Consider the following 19374-nt stretch of genomic DNA (forward strand, 5'->3'; position numbering starts at 1 on the left):
CTTGATCATTTCTGCAATCAGCGCCACTGGTCTGCTCTAGCTGCCTAACACTTCCTTGTGAATTAGTTGCAAGAATTTGGTGTTAGATCAAAACAAAAACTTCTACCTGATACAATTGAATATTCTCTTTACCTGTTTGCTGGATAGTAAATGGATATTATAGGGAGAGGTTACATGTGGATCACTTAAGTCCTCTGGTTGGTATGTTAAGTAATATGCAGGTTTTTATCATTTCCTTGCTGTTGTTTATTATGTTCAGAAGAGAGGTGAAACCCCAACCAATTGACACACCTAGCCCTACATTGCACTTTGTTTGCAATGGTTTTTTTTTCAGCCATTTTGAACTGTATATTTTTTCTTCTTTTTCAATGATCACAAACGATCCAATGGGCCACTTTCGATGTATCAAAATTCTAAAGTGGCTCCGAGGCTCGGGGGAATAAAACAAAATATATTTCACCTACTCATCCTTACATTTGGTATTCCTACAAACTTACTTTGTAACATAATCACCTGATGAGCCATATCTACAAAATGGACCTTGGGCGTGACAGTGTGTTCTTATGATCAAAAGTGCAATATGATTGTCAATGACAGTACAAGGTATTTACTTTAACAAAGGCTAAGAAAATACAAATAAAAGCAACATATGAAGCATTTTAGAATCATCGACATTACGTTATTGTATTCCAGTGTACACTAGAACTTCAAATATTTGTTTTTCTGATAGCGTTCTTTAGAGTCAAAACATTGGGTATTTGTTTGAGGTTTCGTTAGATAGGAGGAGCAGAGGAGGCATGCTGGCCATGATAATACAAGCCACTGAGATTCGAGGATAACTCGTGTGAATATTTCAGACTCACCTAAAACTTTATGAAGACAGGGTTTCTTCAGCCGCTGCCCCCAGGCTATAAAATGTCTCACCAGTAAACCTTTAATTGAGTCCATTAGTTTCTGTTTTTTGAGAACAAAGTAAAGACACATTTTTCCACAGCTAATTATGATTAACTGTCAATTATAAAATAATTCAAATACTACGCGCGCCCTGATTGGCCATAAAACCATTTTACATGAACGTATGTAAACACGGTTTTCGTTCCTCTTTCATCAGTTATTTTTATCTCGTGTTCTCCCAACCTCCCGCGTGTTTACATCAGGCTATGTAAACACGGAAACCATTTTACATTTCTTCATTTACAACTATGATGAGGAGCTTTTTTCATGTACTGCTATATAGATTAAGTAATTATTACTATTATGATGATTATTATTATCGGTTAACTGGCCGATTCTACACAATCGACTATTCCTATTTTGAAAAACACGCACAAAGAAGCAAGAAAAACCTGAACAACATTTCGCTAAGCTCCAATTTAAGAGTGATTATTACATGCTGAATAGACTTGATCGAGAAACTCGTTTTTTTGGTTGAGGTGGTACTGTATCATTGTTGTGCCATAAACATGACAGTTCAGAAATCCACTGGTCTTATTTTCATCTCGGTTCTCTTTAGAGAGTAATAATGTCCTTTCCAGTCTTTCCAGTTCACTCCATTAGCAAAGGAGGAGTGCTGGCCACGAAGATATAAACCGTTGAGATTCGATTTGTGACACTCCTTGTACCACCAGGCTCCTTTGAACGTATTGGCGCAGTTGTATTCTTCATTGTCATTATCTTGATCTATAGTGGTGAACGGCATACCACGATGATAAGCAAGAGAGTCACTTGAATTTCCTGACAAAACGAGCCGCACTATAAGTATTACGTTTGACCAACAATGAGCTGTTCGTAACTCGAAAGAAATCTTGAAATATCACATAAGTTATTTAGCAATAATGATGTGGAGTAAAAGTATTATCAGTAATATATCTATGATTCATGTCAAAGATTCTAGGGATTGAATCACTCAATATGCTATATATTGCCAATAAATAAGTTTGCCGAGGCATTCACCAGAGTTGGATTAGTTCGTTAGCTTAACTGCGCATGATCCACCTGCGAATACCTTTGGACTAATCAACGTCCAGTATGCGCTGTTCAGGATTGCATATCGATGAGATTACTTTTTTGTCTTCCAAAGCTATCGATGTAAAGGGTGTTAAGCATATTTACATTACTCAGCACTCTACTCCCCCCCCCCCCTTACCTCTAAGAATGACTAGAATAGAAGCGACGAAAGGATAGTTCTACCTGAATAGGAACCAAGGTTTAGCTTGTACTTGTCTTTCTCACTCATAACACCAAACAAGTTATACTCGGCATAAGCTGTGTTTCCTTCAAAGTCCTCCAAGTCCACACGCAGCATGCTGTTATTATCTGAGGTCAGCCGGTGAATCTTGTTCAGTCCCAACCAAAATTCACTTTTCAGGTCACCAAAGCCATGTTTATAGTCGTTCCAGTGGCGGTAGAAATCAACCGAGCCGTTCAGTCTTTTCTGGAACACTGTCCAACCACCACCGCCTGTTGTTTGGTCACAGAATACATCAAAGGCAGGCAAATTATCAAGTTTAATGGTGTACACACCGTCAGTTGGTTTACCTGCGGACTTGTGGATTTCTGCGCAGTTTCTTTTGACTGAAAATCAGTAAAAACAAACAAAAAACTTGAGTGGGACTTGAGTGAGTAACTCCTCGCGTACTACGAGAGACTGGCCCACACAATTCAGTTATTTCACCTTCAACTTGGCAGGTTTGTCCACTGAATCGTTCCCGACAGACACAACGAAAACCTTTATAGGTGAATCCAGCTTGACAGGTGCCTCTGTTTAAGCATGGGCTGCTGCTGCATGGATTCTGTTAAAAAAACAAAATAAACTTTTGTGCAGATCTTCCTTATGTCAAGAATAAGATCACTTTAGCCTAAGAAAATGAAACAATCTCTTCTACCATCTTAGTTTCGTAAGAATGTGAAATGTTACCTCGATGGCAAGATATGCGTAACCCGGACTGTTCACGAGAAGAAATGGAGCATGCTTTTCCTCCGTGGCGTTATTCAAATCGCATTTTTGGCTTCCTCCTGCAACAGGTCCAACATTGATGGACACACAATTAGGCTCCATATAACACATTACTCTACAGCTCCCTTCGTTTGGCACCTCTACACTTTTGATCGCGTGATTTTTCATGGCCATGTTCGGTATTGGGTCCTTGAATTTGATTTGTCGACAATCGTCGTCTGTGGTAGGCAAAACAAATATATCAGTTATTTTCCACTCACTCGAGATGATTCATTTCTTATTTTCACTGATGGAAAAGGCACAGTAAACCACTTTATTTCGAAACTTTACTGCATGAGAACCCTAACGAGTTTTCCCTAAAGTTGATTCTCATCTCTTGATATTCAACGTAACTGACATGGGAGGCTTTCATTACCAAAAATTAATCTTTGATTGTGAATTCATGAGTGGAAAGAAAATATTAAAAAAAATATCAAGAATATTTTCATAGCGTTCATTACCACACCACGATATCTGTGAATCGTTTGTTTTAATTCATCATTTTGAGCCATTGATGTGCATGTGGTGAGGTCTTTTTTAATTTTTAATTTAATCTTTTTTAAGACATTTTGAGTTAGATAACGCGGATTGTCTGCTGAAAGAACGAAAGAAATTTAAAAAAGGGATTTATACTCACCGGTGCAACAGAAGCATGGTGGGAAAATAATTCCAAGGAAGATATAGAGAATACTAATGATCGGTTGAAGAGAAAACTTGAACTGCATCGCTATAAATAAATGATTCTAAATTCATGGTAAAAAATATGATAGTGAGTGTCCCAAAATATAAACCTTCCGCTTTCCTTCAAATTTGAATGTTAACAAATGTTCGGCAGGTGCCAGCTTTGTCTAACTAAAGAGACTCTTAATTAGCACAATATTTCGAAGGCAAATACTTCGTCTAGTTTCGGTATTAGTCTAAAACACGTTGTTATGCAAACAGCTTGTGTCATTCCATGCACAAAAAAAAAAAAAACCTAGTATTAACTTCTTCCTAATAAATATTCATTTTCGAAGGTGAATTAACAACTACAAAAGGCGCAAAAAGAAGAAAATAATAGACCGTTGTTGTTTGTCTGCATTGGAGAATTTTTAAATTCTTACTCTATCTTGTAGATTTCATCTTATTCTGATAAGCCATAATATTCTATAAAGCCTCGGAGAAGAACGAAATAGAGCGTATCACCGTTATTGGAGGTGAGAGGAGTCTATCAATATGTTTATTTTCAGCCTGTTTAACTTTGAACTTGCGGCAGTTCGGTTAAGAGCAAGAAACAAATTTTTGTAGACTTGCTACCAACAAAGATGTCAGATCACTTCTGAAATGCAAAATGTTTACAATTTATCCTTTTTTATCTCAAAATATTCTTCAGGAAGATAGAACAGCATTGCACATTATTAATATGAAGATTAACTTTGTAGTAACTTTAAATTGAACAATGCGATAGAATGTATGTAAAGTACAGAGGACTAAGTTTTTTATGGCTCGTTTTGCTCATAGTAGTTGGTATTAAACATCACCCGATTTTATCTTAGTTAGACTGGTCGCAAGCTTTCTATGACTTTCGGATGATATTTGAGAACTTCAACCTAAAAACTTTCAAATTTGAGACAGACAGGGTGAGACAGAATGTGAAATATCGTGTGGCTGAATTGACAGAATTTAACACAAAATTGTTCAAAGAGGCTGTTATTAACGACAAGGTAACTTAGGTCTATCAACTGAGTTAATAATGCAAATGGTCCCCGTAAAGGGTTTCTAAGGCTACCATTTCGAACGCCCCTCAACAGAGCTTTATTAATAACATTATTTTCATCGTCGTTCGACATAATTCCTGTGAATACGTTGACCCTCGTGCAAAAAATGGAAAGTAGCTTACAAATATATTTTCTTACCTTCTGAATGACAAAATGTTTGTTGAACTTGATATTGTGTTTGGCTGTGTCAGAAGGGAAAGTCGCGTCTTGTTGCCCTCTAGAGAAGTGTTTGAAGTGCTGTAACTAAGGTTACAAAACAGAACGGTTTAATGAGTGGTGACCATAAACGCTACAGACCTTCTTCCTGTTCAGCTGTTCTACTTATTTGTAGTCATCAGATCATTGCTTTTGTGTTAACTGTGGGTGAGTGGTTTTCTCCAAGTAACATTGGACAAGTATAATAGTCAATGAAATACCTCAATAAAAGTCCAGCAGATGAGTTTTGAAAAAGTCAGCAAGTCTAACTCTTAAACAAAGCTGCAAATGATGAAAATGTGATCAGTAATTGTAGGAACCTAAACACAGTGAGACAAAGACTCGAGCGAAATTTGAAACAAGCCTATAACGTCATAATCAACCCATTAATTTTATTTTAATTATATTGGCTACTTTACAAAAAGCATTCTTTTTTAGAGTCTAGTAAAATATTAAAAGGTGGTCGCAACTGCGCATCCGCAACAGATGAGTACCTGTTTTTTACGAGCGGTTTCGCGTGATATAAAAATTAAGAGGAGGGTACGTCACAAAATAAATAAACCCCCTTCTGACTTATTGGTATTTCGGCTGATAAGGTCCTTGGCTGAAAGACTCTCCTATAAAACTTCACAGTTTCCATTGAAGTTTTGCTTCTGGGCCAAATGTTTCTAATTTTTTGACAATATTTCAGCGGAGGACATCATGAGCCGATTTACCAGCCGCCCGAATGGGTTTATTTACCAATCAGTTGTATCTCAAAACAAGCAGAATGTCAGAGCCGTCGAAAAATCTTCAAACGATTACAGTTGTGTAGAAATCGGCTATCAAAGGATACGGTCATGTTCCTAACATTTAAACTACAAAAATACCATATAAGGGGTCTTTCTTTTTCTAATAGATTAAAGTGAGGGTCTTAAATACCCCTGAAAATATCAATGGCTAAAAAATTGGTGTCGTGCCATCGTTATTAAAACAATTTGAAGTGCTGTAACCATGGTTACAAAACAGAAAACATTTAATAAGCGATGAACAGAAGCGCTTTAGTTCTTCTTCCTAATCAGTCATTCATATTGTTGTTATTCATCAGCTCATGGTTTCGGTCTTTTAAAAAGTGCCGAAAAGTCAAACTCTATGAAAAAGCCACAAATGATTAGATGTGGGTGACAATTATTGGAACACAAACGCAGTAGAATTGAAAATAGAAAACATAAATATTTCTAACTTAAGATCGTGCTTGCCTAGAATTTTTTTGGTTTTCAGCTGGTGGCTTGCATCGAAGTATTTGAAGGTTTTGCAAAAATTTACCTTTGATTGGTTTTTCAAATTGATCGTGGAAGTACAATTAAGAGAATATTGATATTCTCTCGTAGAAGTATTTATAGTAGTGATAGAAGTATTAATTAATGGTATTAGTACTGGTAGTATCTCCAAAAAAACATTGATCTTATGGTGGACAGCAGTACAATTACATCCTGTTACGCTACTTGATACAAAGACAGACAAAGTAAATGGATATTGTAGGGAGAAGTTACATGTGAATCACTTCCGGGAGTTAAAGGGTTAAGTCCTCTGGTTTGTATGTCAAGTAATATGCAGGTTTTTATCATTTCCTTGTTATTGTTTATTATGTTCAGAAGGGAGAGTCCTATTCATTTTAGTTATCAGGAAGTCGAGAGCGCAAATTCAAAGTCCAATCCTCTGCCAAATTGTGGATCAACAGTGTGGTTGACTACAGTGAAAAATGAAAATATCTATGAAAGGCTTTTTAGATTCTTGGTAAGTAATCTTGCAAGTAGCTCTATATATTTCACTGGACGAGAGCAGGGTAGTTAGCATTAAACTTCACCCGATTTTATCTTAGTTAGACTGGTCGCCAGCATTCTATGACTTTCGGATGGCAATTGAGAACTTCAAACTAGAAAAAATAAGTTTGTAACAACTCTGAGCAGAAGGATGTGACAAAATGTGAAATAACGTGTGGCTGAATTGACAAAATTCTATACAAAATTGTTCTTGATCATTTCTGCAATCAGCGCCACTGGTCTGCTCTAGCTGTCTAACATTTCCTTGCGAATTAGTTGCAAGAATTTGGTGTTAGATCAAAACAAAAACTTCTACCTGATACAACTGAATATTCTCATTACCTGTTTGCTGGATAATAAATGGATATTGTAGGGAGAAATTACATGTGAATCACTTCCGTGAGTTAAAGGGTTAAGTCCTCTGGTTTGTATGTTAAGTAATATGTAGGTTATTATTATTTCCTTGCTGTTGTTTATTATGTTCAGAAGAGAGGTGAAACCTTAACCAATTGACACACCTATTTGTTTGTTTGAGGTTTTGCAGAGGTTTTTTTTTTTTCAGCCTTTTTGAACTGTATATTTATTCTTCTTTTATTGCACACTGAAGAAGGACTTTTTATTTAAAGTGCTATAGATACACTTTCATTTCTGTTATCAGTAGGTAAAGCACTGGTCAGAGAAACTCGGTTGGTATAATGAGTTACTGGTATAAATTTTGACTCTATATTATTAATAACTGTAGTTTGTCATGATTTTATAATCATATATTGGTAACACATTCTAAATAATAATAATGAAATAAAAAATTGTTACGGCTTTTTTTCAAATCATTCAGTTGTGTACTTCACATAACTGTTAATAGCTGAAAATTTCCTATCTAAATTAGCCATTTCTTTTTAGCAAACCGTTTTCTTGCTTATTTTTTTCAACATTTTCTAATAAAGTATAATAATAAGAAAATATTTTGATGATCTATCATAAAATGACGTCACTTCCGATGTGAACCATGACGTAGCAGCTGCATGTAGCAATTCTTGTTCAGGTGAGGAATTTGGAAGCAGGCTGGTAACAGAACACCAGATGAAGAGTATTGCAGTATTCTGGTTCATAAGGAAACCAGTTTACTGTCTGGGCTTCATCAACTGAATAAGACTAGCAGTACACGGTCAAAAAAATTGTGATTCGCATTAGATGTGACCACATCTGATAATAATATTTTGTTATCAACATTGAAGCATCAAAATTTTGCAAGACTTTTACTTCACAGGTCAGACAATTTTTTTTTTTGGTTTTTTTAAACTGATGTTTATGACTTTCTCATTGAACAACAGCATTTTAAAAACAGACTGAGGAAAAAGAAATTTTCAACTTTCAATTCCTGCCGGATACTCTTTATTTTACTGATTTTTATATCATAAAAGGGCAATACCTTAATACCCAACCCGACTGTCACATCAAGAGAATGGAGCAGGAGCCTTGCACTTACCCCATGCCCATTCTGATTTCCTTAGCTTTTTTAATGGGCTATTGAAATAAAGACTGATAAGGGACCTTTTTTCCAGCTGGGTCCAGAAAAACCCTCAAATCTGTAAATATTAAAGCTGAAAATTTTTCTTGCTACACCATGTTAGAAAAATAGATATTTTAGAACTTTAATTTTCAACTGAATAAATATTTATATTATTTTCTTTACGCTGTGGTGCCAATCTATGTAAAGTTTTCTTCCCAGCTATTCTTTAAGATGTCACGCGAGGCTCCCTGAGTGTTGCATGACATTCCAAAACCACTGCAAAGGAGATTAACCCAGACATGAACTAAGGTGCCTCTTCACTTCCTTCAAAAAATGCACCTAACACTGAGAATCTCTAGCAAGTGCAAGCACCTCTTCCAAGTGTAAGCAGCGGTGAAAGTCTTCTCCACATCTTCTTCATCATTCAAATCCTCATTACTTTCATAATTCAGTTCTTGGGAGTTTTCTATTAGCATATCTCTAGTTCTAAATAATTCTTCAGGTATATATGTCAGTATTAAAGGTGAGCAACAATGAATTTCTCCAATATCAATTGGATGAGCTTCTGTGTTGAATATGTAACCTGCAGAGCCAGGATTACATGAAGGTGATTGTGTTGCTTTGATTTGTTGATCCACAGAGCCATTGCTCTGATGAATGAAATTGTGTTCATCAAATAAAAGATATGAGTAATTGGTTGTCTCAGCTAAGAAAAAACACTCCGCTCTCTCCTCTTGCTCATGCGTTTTCACATCTTTTATCTAAAAAAATTAGTATGAAACCCAATTAACAGGGAGAAATCCTTTGATAAAGTATCCTCTTTCACACTTTACACATAAAAATCACTGTAGCCATATTCTATAAGTCCTTCAATTTTTCCTGGAAGTAAAATAAAATTCTCAAAAATATTATATTATACCTAGTATATGCTAATAAGTAAAACCTAAACTATCTTTGAAACGTAGCCCTTAAGAAGATAGAACGTCGCACAAGGGGCCTTTGAAAAACGTGGAACGTCAAACTCTTTAAAAAAATTGCAAATAACTTAGCTTGGTAATTGGGCGATCAAAATATCACAGCGCGTGAGTAATTGTTTAAGCGAAATATGTAATGTCCAATTAACTACAAATAGTTGCATCTTTAAACACAGAGTTGAGAGAAACAAAATAAGAATACCATTTAATTATTTTCTGTTCGAATATACTCATTCTTACATTTTGCATATTAACGAAGTAATGTAGCATAATGCACTATATGAGCCCTTTTGTCTACGCAAGTGACGTTTAGTATTCATGAATAACAGAGCGATACGTAATCGTAGGTAATCATATAATACGCAGAAATTATACAACATAGATTGCAAATGAGGGGAAGTCTTCGAAGCTACAGAGCCTTCGGGGGGGATAGACAAATTCAAAATCCTTTGATCCCTCCCTCCTGCGATAAATAATGACGACCCCCTACTCTTCTTGAAAGTCTTCTTGAAAGAATAACAGCTGTGTACTAACTAAATCGTTTAGTGTTTCGTGAAGCTGGTGAAAATATAAAACAAATCTTTCAAAGACTAAAATTTTATTTTTTAGGTGTATAGCAAGGGGGATTCATCCATGCCTCAGTATCAAAAAATATACTAAGCCGGCAAACCCATCAATGCTTATTTTAGCGCGGAACAAGCTTGATCAAGTCATTAGTTTTTGCTAAGTAGGTACTTAATCACAATTATGACATAAATATGACAGTTCAGAAATCCATAATCTTTCTAGCCTTTCCAGTTTACACCATCAGCATAGGAGGACTGATTGTTGTGACGATACCATCCATTGAGATTTGACGCATGACACGCGCTGTACCACCAGGCTCCTTTGAACGTTTCTGTGATGACCATTATCATGATCTCTAGTGGTGACTGGCCGATCATGAGGGAGAGAGGAACTAGTGTTTCCTAAAAAAAACAAACTTGGAATTAACGGTAATAAAAATAATAATAAATTTAAATTCTCATAACCCTTATCAAATCATTTGCCGAGATATTTATCACACTTGATTTGTTCCGTCGGGCTAACAGGACAAGATCCGTCGGCGAACACTTTCAGATTTAATCAACGTCTAGTCTGCGCTGTCTAAGATTATTGTATTTCGGTAGGCTTAGCTTATCATTTTTTTTCCATCTTTGGAACCTATTGCTGTAAAAGAATTGAAGCTTCTTTACTTTAATTTACGCTCTCCTTCCCCGTAATAATAAAAAGGAAAAATACCGTTATACCTCAATAGGAATCACGAATCAGCCTGCATTTGTCATTCTCACTATTGACATCAAAAGCGTTATACTCAGCATAAGCTGTGTTCTCTTCAAAGTCTTCCAAATCCACACGCAGCATGTTCTTACTTTCTGAGATCACTCGATGATTCTTGTCCAGTCTCAACCAAAATTCACTTTTCAGGTCATCGAAGCCAAAAGGTACCTATGAAGGCTACAGCAAAGCATGGTTTACCATCTGCAGCAGTAATCATTGAATTCAAGGTCACTGCTACTAAACTGAGGTAAGTCTCCTTTAAACTTTATAGGTAAATATACACTTGTAGCAGGATTTCTTATACACTAGTACTCGTTTCAGTATACATGTTGTATACTGAAGGAGTTATGAGGTATACTGATGTTGTGTGGAAGGCACGTATACAGTCGTTGCAGGATTTCTTATTCATTATTACACAAGTCCGTATATATGATGTATACTGCATGAAGCAGGAAGGGTACTGATATGTTCCGTAGAAGGTTCGTGTATAGATTCTTACACTCGTGAAAGAATTATCTTTATGTCTTTACAGAGGTCTGAATACTTCTTGTATATCATAGGAAGTATGACATATAGATACTACTGTTGTTTCAAGGTACGTATACGGATTCTCATTAGATTCATGACGAGATTTCAGGCCAAATACCAGTGTACACATGAATATTGTATGAAGACAGTTGTGTGCGTATTGTGGGGGCTTTAACGAGCCTTTTTTGAGCAATCTTAATGGGAAAATTCACCATTCTCGAGTATTCTTACGGGGTACGTTCAGCGTTAAAGATTTTTGCATTGATTAGGTGTGATCTAGGTGGAATCATAAAATCGTGAATTATCTCATGCTTCAATTACAAATAGCTGTTAATTCATTTCAGTATTTCCTCAGTCACGTGTTGTTTTTTCGCAGTACATATACATGAAAAAAAAAACTTAATCTAACATTTGTGTTTCTCAAAAATAGTATTGCTAATAATAATGCGAAGAATGAAAGTTGAAATTCTAATTCACGAAAAGGTATAATACAATGATTAAAAGTTGTGATTTATGTACAATTACACAATTCCTTTAACACACACACCCACACAGAAAAACAAACTATTCGTTCTCAAAATCACAATCGCTTCCTGAGGAGCTGTCATTATCACTTTCTTCTCCTTCTCTTTCTTCCGCTCTGGTTTCGTCAGTGGTCTCTTCATCCTCAAGTTCTCTGTTGAACCAAAAAAATGTTAGGTAAACAATGTAACAACCTTGTATAAAGGAAACAAGCATATTACGAAATTCTTCATAGCATGCAATAAATAGAGAGAGTGAATTTTTACACCGGTTTACATAGTTTGTACATTGTTCTGTGCTTCACTTTCATAGTTGGTATACTAAAAGTAAAAGCGACAGCATCCAATAAGGAGTGTAAAGGCTAAGCAGTATTCTTACATTTCCGTTTGTTCCTGCTCTCTCCTTTGCATGATTTCCCTCCATTTATCGGACAGCGCCCATTTAGGAGAACCTGTGGGTGGCTCTCTTTCTACAGGCTCCCTTTTACGAGCCTTTGTTCGTTTCCACTTTTTGTTTGTTGCGTTTTCTGTCTTTTCGCTGCGCTTGTCAAGCCTAAGACAATAACAATATTATAATTAAAAAATGCCGTTGACTTGATTGAAATCGTGAAGTAAATACAACCCTTAAAAAAAATCGGGCAAAAAAGCGCTAATAGGTGGCTAACAAATAAACTGACTTTAAAGCCTACCTGACATTTACAGTCCATCATTGCCAATAACAAGGAACAGTCTGACAATGCTGGACAGTAATATTGGCAATATGTAAGGATAAAATCATTTCCATCTTTTTTGCTATTAAAAGTATCAGTAAAGAACTAAGCCTTTAGTATACTTCTTACTTGTTTATGAAAGCTTCAAGAGTTTTGCTCCTGTATTTTGGGGGCCTAGACACCCATCCTCCTTCGCCTTCATCAGTATCTGTGTCATCATCGTCACTACACATGTGCTCTTTACTAAACTTTGCGAAGGCACGGGACCCAGTCTCATCCTTCACATGAGCTTTTCTTCTCTCCTATTTCTATGAGATAAAGAAAAATTTTCTTTTTTAGTACTTTTCAACTAACTTTCATTGCATCATTTAAAATGTATCATTTAAGTTATTTTAACGCATATTAACAGTATACTTACTCGTTCTTTTCGAAGATCTTTCTTATTTTTCAATTTTATTTCATCCGTTATTTTTCCACGGGCAGTCCTCCGTTAGTGCTCATGATACTTTTTGGCAGTTCCTGAACAAAACAAAAAAGGCTTTAATTTCAAAATTGCGCGATTGGGGCCTGATTATCTATTATGGACAATAAATCTTGCTTGCAGTGGTGTCCTCTAGTTTTAAATTGCTCATATAGTAAAGTTACGTTGTACAGCAGCTTTATCAAATCCACCTCGGTGGCCTTGGTTCATCAACAATCAGCTGAGTTACCTTTGTGTTGTGAGGGCTGGTGACCCTGATATTTGTTAATTCACGCAGTGGAAAGCAGTTTCTAGGCTCTGTCTCCATCGTGGACTGCATTACCTCTCGTCTTTACTGTGTTACCTGAAAACCTCATTTCTCTCATGCAACCAGGATGAAGAAATGATACAGCAAAACGAAACGAAACGTGCGAAACCACAGAAATGAGAAAGCAAAACGATCGAAACAAAACGAACTTAATTAAACGACCAAAACGAACGACCGATAAGACCCAAAAATATACATAAAATAACACGGGGGTGGATCTAAGGAAGGCCACATAAAGAACAGTAGTCTATGGTCAAAGGTGAAGTGAACGATCTTTGAATCGTACGTCCTCGATGTGAGAATAACGTAATTTTGTTTTCCAAATAAGTGGCAAATTCTTCCCAGTGCTATCACCTGGGGTAAGATTTCTTGTCGTTCTCATCATATAATACATAGAATTTTTGTGCTTCGCAGAACGAGTTTTATTTAATGGGTAGTCCGCCAGTTCGAACGACATTTCAACCTTCCCTGTCCTTAAAGTGTTCTGACTTCCGGCTCTCTATTACGACTCTACTTCCAGTTATAGTACTTCCAATTTTGGATGATACTGCTACATCACGTCAAACCATACGTTTTACGACTGGCACCTGATAGTTTTTAAACAAACTCAAACAAAGAGCCACCTCTTAGGCTAAACAAACAGTAGTAAGAGGTCTTATACGCGAAGAGACACCGCCGCCAATCGGCTTTCATTGAATCCGTGCTGACACTTAAGAATGACAACCATTTCATTTCTCCTTACATTATTATCCCTGAATCAAACATTAAAGTCATGAGAAGAAAGGAAATGACTACCAGCTGAAGAAGCTCTTGATCGTAAAACAAATTCTCCCTGCCATCAGCATAGGAAATGTTTAGAGAGCAGTATGGGGAATAATCATCCTGATGTTAGGGTGTAAAGGGTGAAACGAAGGTGAATCGTTTGAGCCTGCCACTGACAAATTTCAAGTTGTTTTCACCAGAGACACGAATTTCAGAGAGTGAATGGTGGAAACCCACCTGCAGATTCCTCAGTAGTTGGGGCGTGCACGTAAAGATATGGACTAACTAACGTCTAAGTTAAAAACTTTACACGAGTTGGGCGCCATAGCCGCAGAGTGAGCCAAAAGAACGGTCTCGGTTTCTTGATTTCGTTTCCCCAGCGCATTGAAATTGTGAAAAACCGAAAACTTTTATGTATCATAGATTTTAATCATTTATAAGTAAACAAAGCTGTAAGGAGTCCTCCTTCAGCCTGCAAACCAATGATCACAAGCGATCCAATGGGCCACTTTCGATACATCAAAATTCTAAAATGGCTCCGAGGCTCGGGGGAATAGAACAAAACAAATTTAACCTACTCATCATCCTTACATTTGGTATTCCTACAAACTCAGTTTGTTACATAATCACCTGATGAGCCATATCTTTGGCGTGACAATGTGTTCTTATGATTAAAAGTGCAATATGTTTATCAATAGCAGTGCAGGGTATTCACTCTAACAAAAGCTAACAAAATACAAATAAAAGCAATAAACAAAGCATTTTAGAATCATCCACATTACGTTGCCGCATTCCAGTGTACACTAGAGCTTGAAATATTTTTTTTTCTGATAGCGTTCTTCAGAGTCAAAACATTGGGTAATTGCTTGGGGTTTCGTTATAGAAATCAAAGGGAACTAGAACTGAATTAGCGACTGGGTTTACTCTTCTAATCTTGGCTTGGAAAAAATGAATGCTGGGTGATCGCTTTGTGTTCCGTCAACTGAAAATACGAGTCAAAAATTTAAACAATCAAAACTTGTATAACCGAGATTGTAGGAGCGTAGGAGGTGTGATGGCCATGATGATACAAGCCATTGAGATTGGAAGATGACTCTTGTGAGCACCTCAGACCCACCTAAAATTTAAGGAGACAGGATCTTTTCAGCCGCTGCCCCCAGGCTATAGAATGTCTCACCCATAGACATTCAATTGAGTCTATTAGTTTAAGTTTTTTGAGAAAAGATTAAAGACACATTTTTTCAGAGCTATTTATGATTAACTGTCAATTTCCAACTATGATAAGGAGCTTTTTCATGTATCACTGTGTAGATTGAGTCATTATTACTATTATGATTATCATTATGATTATGATTATTATTATTATTATAATTATCGGTTAACTGGCCGATTCTACAGAATCAACTATTCCTATTTTGAAAAACACGTAGAAAGATTAAGCATGAAAAAGCTGAACAACATTTCGCTAAGCTTCAATTTAAGAGTGATTATTACATGCTGAATAGACTTGATCGAGACACTGGTGTTTTTTTATTAAAGTTGGTGCTGTATCACTGTTGTGCCATAAACATGACAGTTCAGAAATCCACTGGTCTTATTTTCATCTCGGTTCTCTTTAGAGAGTAATGATATCCTTTCCAGTGACTCCAGTTCACTCCATCAGAATCGGAGGAGTGACTGCCGGAAAGATATAAACCATTGAGATTCGCTTTGTGACAAGTGTTGTACCACCAGGCTCCTTTGTACTGAATGGCGCAGTTGTGACCTCCCTTATTGTCATTATCTTGATCTCTAGTGGTGAATGGCAAACCGCGATGATAAGCAAGAGAGTCACCAGAAGTTCCTGAAAAAACGAGCCGCTTTATGAGTATTACGTTTGACCAACAATGAGCCGTTTGTAATTCAAAAGAAATCTTGAAATATCGGATAAGTATAATTCAACAATAACAAAATGGAGTAAAAGTATTCTTAGTAATATCTATGATTCATGTCGAAGATTCTAGGGATTGAACCGCTAACTGTGATAATGCTAATAAATATGTTTGCCGAGACATTCATCAGAGTTGGACTAGTCTACTGCGCATGATCCACCGGCGAATACCTTTGGACTTATCAACGTCCGGTATGCCCTGTCCAGGATCGCACATCGATGAGCTGAGCTTACACACTCTTTTGTTCTCCAAAGCTATTGATTTAAAATACGCTAAGCATATTTACATTACTCAGCACTCTCCCCCTCCCCCTCCCCCTTCCCTTCTCCCTCTTAGAATGACTAGAATAGACGCGACGGAATGATAGTTCTACCTTAATAAGAACCAAGGAGCAGCTTGTACTTGTCTTTCTCACTCATAACACCAAGCATGTTATACTCAGCATATCGAGTGTTCCCTTCAAAGTCTTCCAAGTCCACACGCAGCATGCTGTTATTATCTGAGATCAGCCGGTGAATCTTGTCCAGTCCCAACCAAAATTCACTTTTCAGGTCACCAAAACCACGTTTGTAGTCATTCCAGTAGCGGTAGAAATCAACCGAGCCGTTCAGTCTTTTCTGGAACACCGCCCACCCACCACCGGCTGTTGTTTGGTCACAGAATACATCAAAGGCAGGCAAATTATCAGGTTTGATGGTGTACACGCCGTCCCTTCGTTTACCCAAATTGTAGATTTCTGCACTGTTCCTTTTGACTAAAAATCAGAAAATAGAAATAAACAAAAAAACAAACAAAACGCCCACTTCAAATTGATTGGATGTTGAGTGCTTTTTGTTGCTTTCCTGACTGTTGCTCTGACTGATAAAACTTAATTCTGTACATTAACTAGTACCATTTCTTTTTCCTTAATATCTACCAGTTATATTTATGTAAAGTTACAATAATAGGATTTTCTTTTTTAGCTTTACTTCAGAGGTTAATATTTTGTTCATGAAGTCAAGTTTGGGGCTCAAGTGAGTAACTCCTCGCGTACTAAACGAGAGACTAGCCTACACAATCCAGCAATTTCACCTTCAACTTGGCAGGTTTCTCCAGTGAATCTTTCCCGAAAGACACAATGAAAACCTTTGTAGGTGAATCCAGCCTGACAGGTGCCACTGTTTAAGCATGGGCTGCTGCTGCATGGATTCTGTTGACAAAACAAGGAAAACTATTGTGCAGATCTTCCTTATGTCAAGAATAAGATCACTTTAGCCTGATAAAATGAAACAATCTCTTCTACCACCTAAAATTCGTAAGAATGTGAAATGTTTCCTCGATTGCAAGATATGTGTAACTCATATTGTTCACGAGAAGAAATGGAGCATTTTCCTCCGTGGCGTTATTCAACTCACATTTTTGGTTTCCTCCTACAACAGGTCCAACATTGATGGACACACAATTAGGCTCCATCAAACATATTATTTTGCAGCTCCCTTCGTTTGGCACCTCTGAAATTTTGATCGCGTGATTTTTCATGGCCATGTTCGGTATTGGGTCCTTGAATTTGATGTGTCGCCTATTGTCGTCTGTGGTAGGCAAAACAAATACATCATTTAGTTTCCACTCACTCCAGATAATTTCTTATTTTCATCGATGAAAAGGCACATTAAACAACTTTATTTCAAAACTTTACAGCATGAGAACCCTGACGAATTTTCCTTAAAAGTGATTCTCATCTCTTGAAAATTCAACGTAACTGGGAGGCTTTCATTACCAAAAATTAATCTTTGATTGTGAATTCATGAGCGGAAAGAAAATGTTAAAAAAATATGAAGAATAATTTCATAGCGTTCATTAACGAACCACTATATCTGTGAATTGCTTGCTTTAATTCATCATTTGAGCCTTTTTTAAAAATTTTCCTTTTTTGTATCTCTATTCCATATTAAAATAAAGTTCGGATATGACGTGCACTGTCATTGGTTAAAAGAGTGTGCTCTATGAGAGTATAGAGCATAGAGCTGAGCTTAAGCTGTCGCACCATCTGCCAAATTGGACAATGTCCGACCTTTTCCAGGACTTTTCTCTAGCCTTTTTTTTTTTTGTTAATTGAAAGTGATATTTCGAAACAAGCGAGCCGGCATGTAGCAACAGAACAACCAAACAAAGGTTTATAAACATGTTAGGCGCCGTAATTGACGTTATTATAACGTGAGCAGAGACGAAAATCCTCAAAGTGAAAACGAAATGAATAGTCCGAGTTTTGAAGGTTTTCACACTTAGTTAGATTGCAAGCGAATAGTAATAAAAATCAAACACAGCTAACACTCGTATAGTATTTAAAGTTCGAGTTTAAAAGCAAAACAGAACAAAACAGGAATGATAAAAAATATAGCCAAAGTGGCATAACTGTTATAATTCATACTAATCATGACGGTGTCAGAGCGACTGCGAGCGAGCGACTGCGCTAACGTGGCTAGCTCGGAGATCACCAGTGAAGCAAGCCTCAGAAATTACATCGACCGCCCTTCGCGTTAACAGTGAGCTTGCTCTCACGTCCTTTCCGATGTGTTGAGTGGTGAAGGCCACATCAGTCACTGCAACCGAGTTTTGCGGCTCAGTCGATCATCTCGAGCAATCTTCCAGTTCCGGTGAATTCGTCTCTCGTTCATTCATAAAATTCGCCTTGAGCAGTTTGTTTACTATTTATCATGTGAAAAAACGTGCGTGTTTTTGTGAGCCACAATTCAGCCGGATTTCACGGAACATTTCACCTCCACTTAGAGACTAAAACACTTCTGGCAAAAGTGTGAGATTCGACTTGCCAAACTATTTAAGTTTGTAAACAATTGCAGAATGTGAACTTTGATGGTTTGACATTTCTGACAGCTTTAGTCTTGTAGAGCCAATCAGATATTTGAACTGTTTTAACAACGATTCTGATTGGTTTATTGTACTACGTCTCGTGTTTCTCCCTACACTTCTTTTTCGTGCTCGAACCGCTTCGTGTGTGCTTTACAACAGAACAGGGCACAGTCACGGCAAACATGCGAAACATGCAAAACCACCAGAGTGACCAAAACAGAACGATCGAATTGAAGCGAACCCAACGACCAAAACGAAACGACCGAAACGACCAAAGTAGTAAACAAAAAAAAAATAATAAAACTAAAATAAATGCCCAGGGGTTTCAGGCGTCAGGCGCCATATTCATCTCGTTTAGATTATGGTCTACTCCTAATCTATCTCACGGGGAAATTCAGTTATCTCTCTATTACCATCAGCTGGGCGTGAGGCGTCGAGAAAACCATTGTTTCGTTTTGGTCGTTTCGTTTTGCTGTTTCGGGTCTCAGTACATGCCGAAATTATAAACGATATTACCACAAACTAAACATTTTTACTTAATATCTGTCCGCTGACAAAACTGGTCTTACTAGAAAGTGCCCAGAAACTTAGGAAAAATGGCGATAAAATGCAAGGGTTACATGTCGACTTTGAGGTTTTTTTTACCCAGTAAGCCATAGGCCTGCGTAATGAGAAAATGTACAATGTTACAGTGAATGTGATATACTGTTACAAGTAAGTGTTGTACGATACTT

The 19374-nt window shown here is 37.0% G+C and overlaps 3 protein-coding genes, 1 long non-coding RNA gene and 1 pseudogene across 5 annotated transcripts in view; 1 reads left to right on the forward strand and 4 right to left on the reverse strand.

The window, feature by feature from the left end:
• Nucleotides 1–19374, forward strand: part of LOC113677429 (putative tRNA N6-adenosine threonylcarbamoyltransferase) — a 272358-nt gene that overhangs the window by 210091 nt on the left and 42893 nt on the right. The gene's annotated exons all lie outside the window — the stretch shown is intronic.
• LOC113677434 (microfibril-associated glycoprotein 4) lies at nt 223–4478 on the reverse strand. The gene is made up of 5 exons (XM_089199966.1): nt 3633–4478; nt 2918–3174; nt 2675–2792; nt 2191–2574; nt 223–1734 (listed from the first exon to the last, which is right to left on the reverse strand). The coding sequence occupies exons 1-5, from the start codon at nt 3718–3720 to the stop codon at nt 1472–1474; spliced, it is 1110 nt and encodes a 369-aa protein (XP_089056092.1). The 5' UTR covers nt 3721–4478; the 3' UTR covers nt 223–1471.
• On the reverse strand, nt 455–14592 carry LOC149047948 (uncharacterized). Its single transcript, XR_016184895.1, has 2 exons — nt 14493–14592; nt 455–513 (listed from the first exon to the last, which is right to left on the reverse strand). It is a non-coding gene; the product is annotated as an uncharacterized LOC149047948 (long non-coding RNA).
• On the reverse strand, nt 11646–12580 carry LOC149047949 (uncharacterized). The gene is made up of 3 exons (XM_089202263.1): nt 12442–12580; nt 11982–12155; nt 11646–11757 (listed from the first exon to the last, which is right to left on the reverse strand). The coding sequence occupies exons 1-3, from the start codon at nt 12543–12545 to the stop codon at nt 11646–11648; spliced, it is 390 nt and encodes a 129-aa protein (XP_089058389.1). The 5' UTR covers nt 12546–12580.
• Nucleotides 15105–16422, reverse strand: LOC149047950 (techylectin-5B-like; annotated as a pseudogene). The gene is made up of 2 exons (XR_016184894.1): nt 16167–16422; nt 15105–15705 (listed from the first exon to the last, which is right to left on the reverse strand). The product of XR_016184894.1 is annotated as a techylectin-5B-like (transcript).

Source organism: Pocillopora damicornis, chromosome 3 (genome assembly GCF_964200805.1).
Source record: "Pocillopora damicornis chromosome 3, jaPocDami1.2, whole genome shotgun sequence".
In the NCBI taxonomy this organism is placed as follows: domain Eukaryota; kingdom Metazoa; phylum Cnidaria; class Anthozoa; order Scleractinia; family Pocilloporidae; genus Pocillopora; species Pocillopora damicornis.

What these genes read in the sequence shown, in the direction of transcription:
- LOC113677434 (XM_089199966.1), bottom strand. Translation starts at nt 3,720, where the DNA reads ATGCAGTTCAAGTTTTCTCTTCAACCGATCATTAGTATTCTCTATATC. An exon ending in ACCATGCTTCTGTTGCACCG is followed by an intron (nt 3,175 to 3,632) that starts GTGAGTATAAAT and finishes TGCCTACCACAG; the next exon opens with ACGACGATTGTCGACAAATC. An exon ending in AAACCTTGGTTCCTATTCAG is followed by an intron (nt 1,735 to 2,190) that starts GTAGAACTATCC and finishes TCGTTTTGTCAG; the next exon opens with GAAATTCAAGTGACTCTCTT.
- LOC149047949 (XM_089202263.1), bottom strand. Translation starts at nt 12,545, where the DNA reads ATGTGTAGTGACGATGATGACACAGATACTGATGAAGGCGAAGGAGGA. An exon ending in CTTGAAGCTTTCATAAACAA is followed by an intron (nt 12,156 to 12,441) that starts GTAAGAAGTATA and finishes TTATTGTCTTAG; the next exon opens with GCTTGACAAGCGCAGCGAAA. An exon ending in GAGCAGGAACAAACGGAAAT is followed by an intron (nt 11,758 to 11,981) that starts GTAAGAATACTG and finishes TTGGTTCAACAG; the next exon opens with AGAACTTGAGGATGAAGAGA.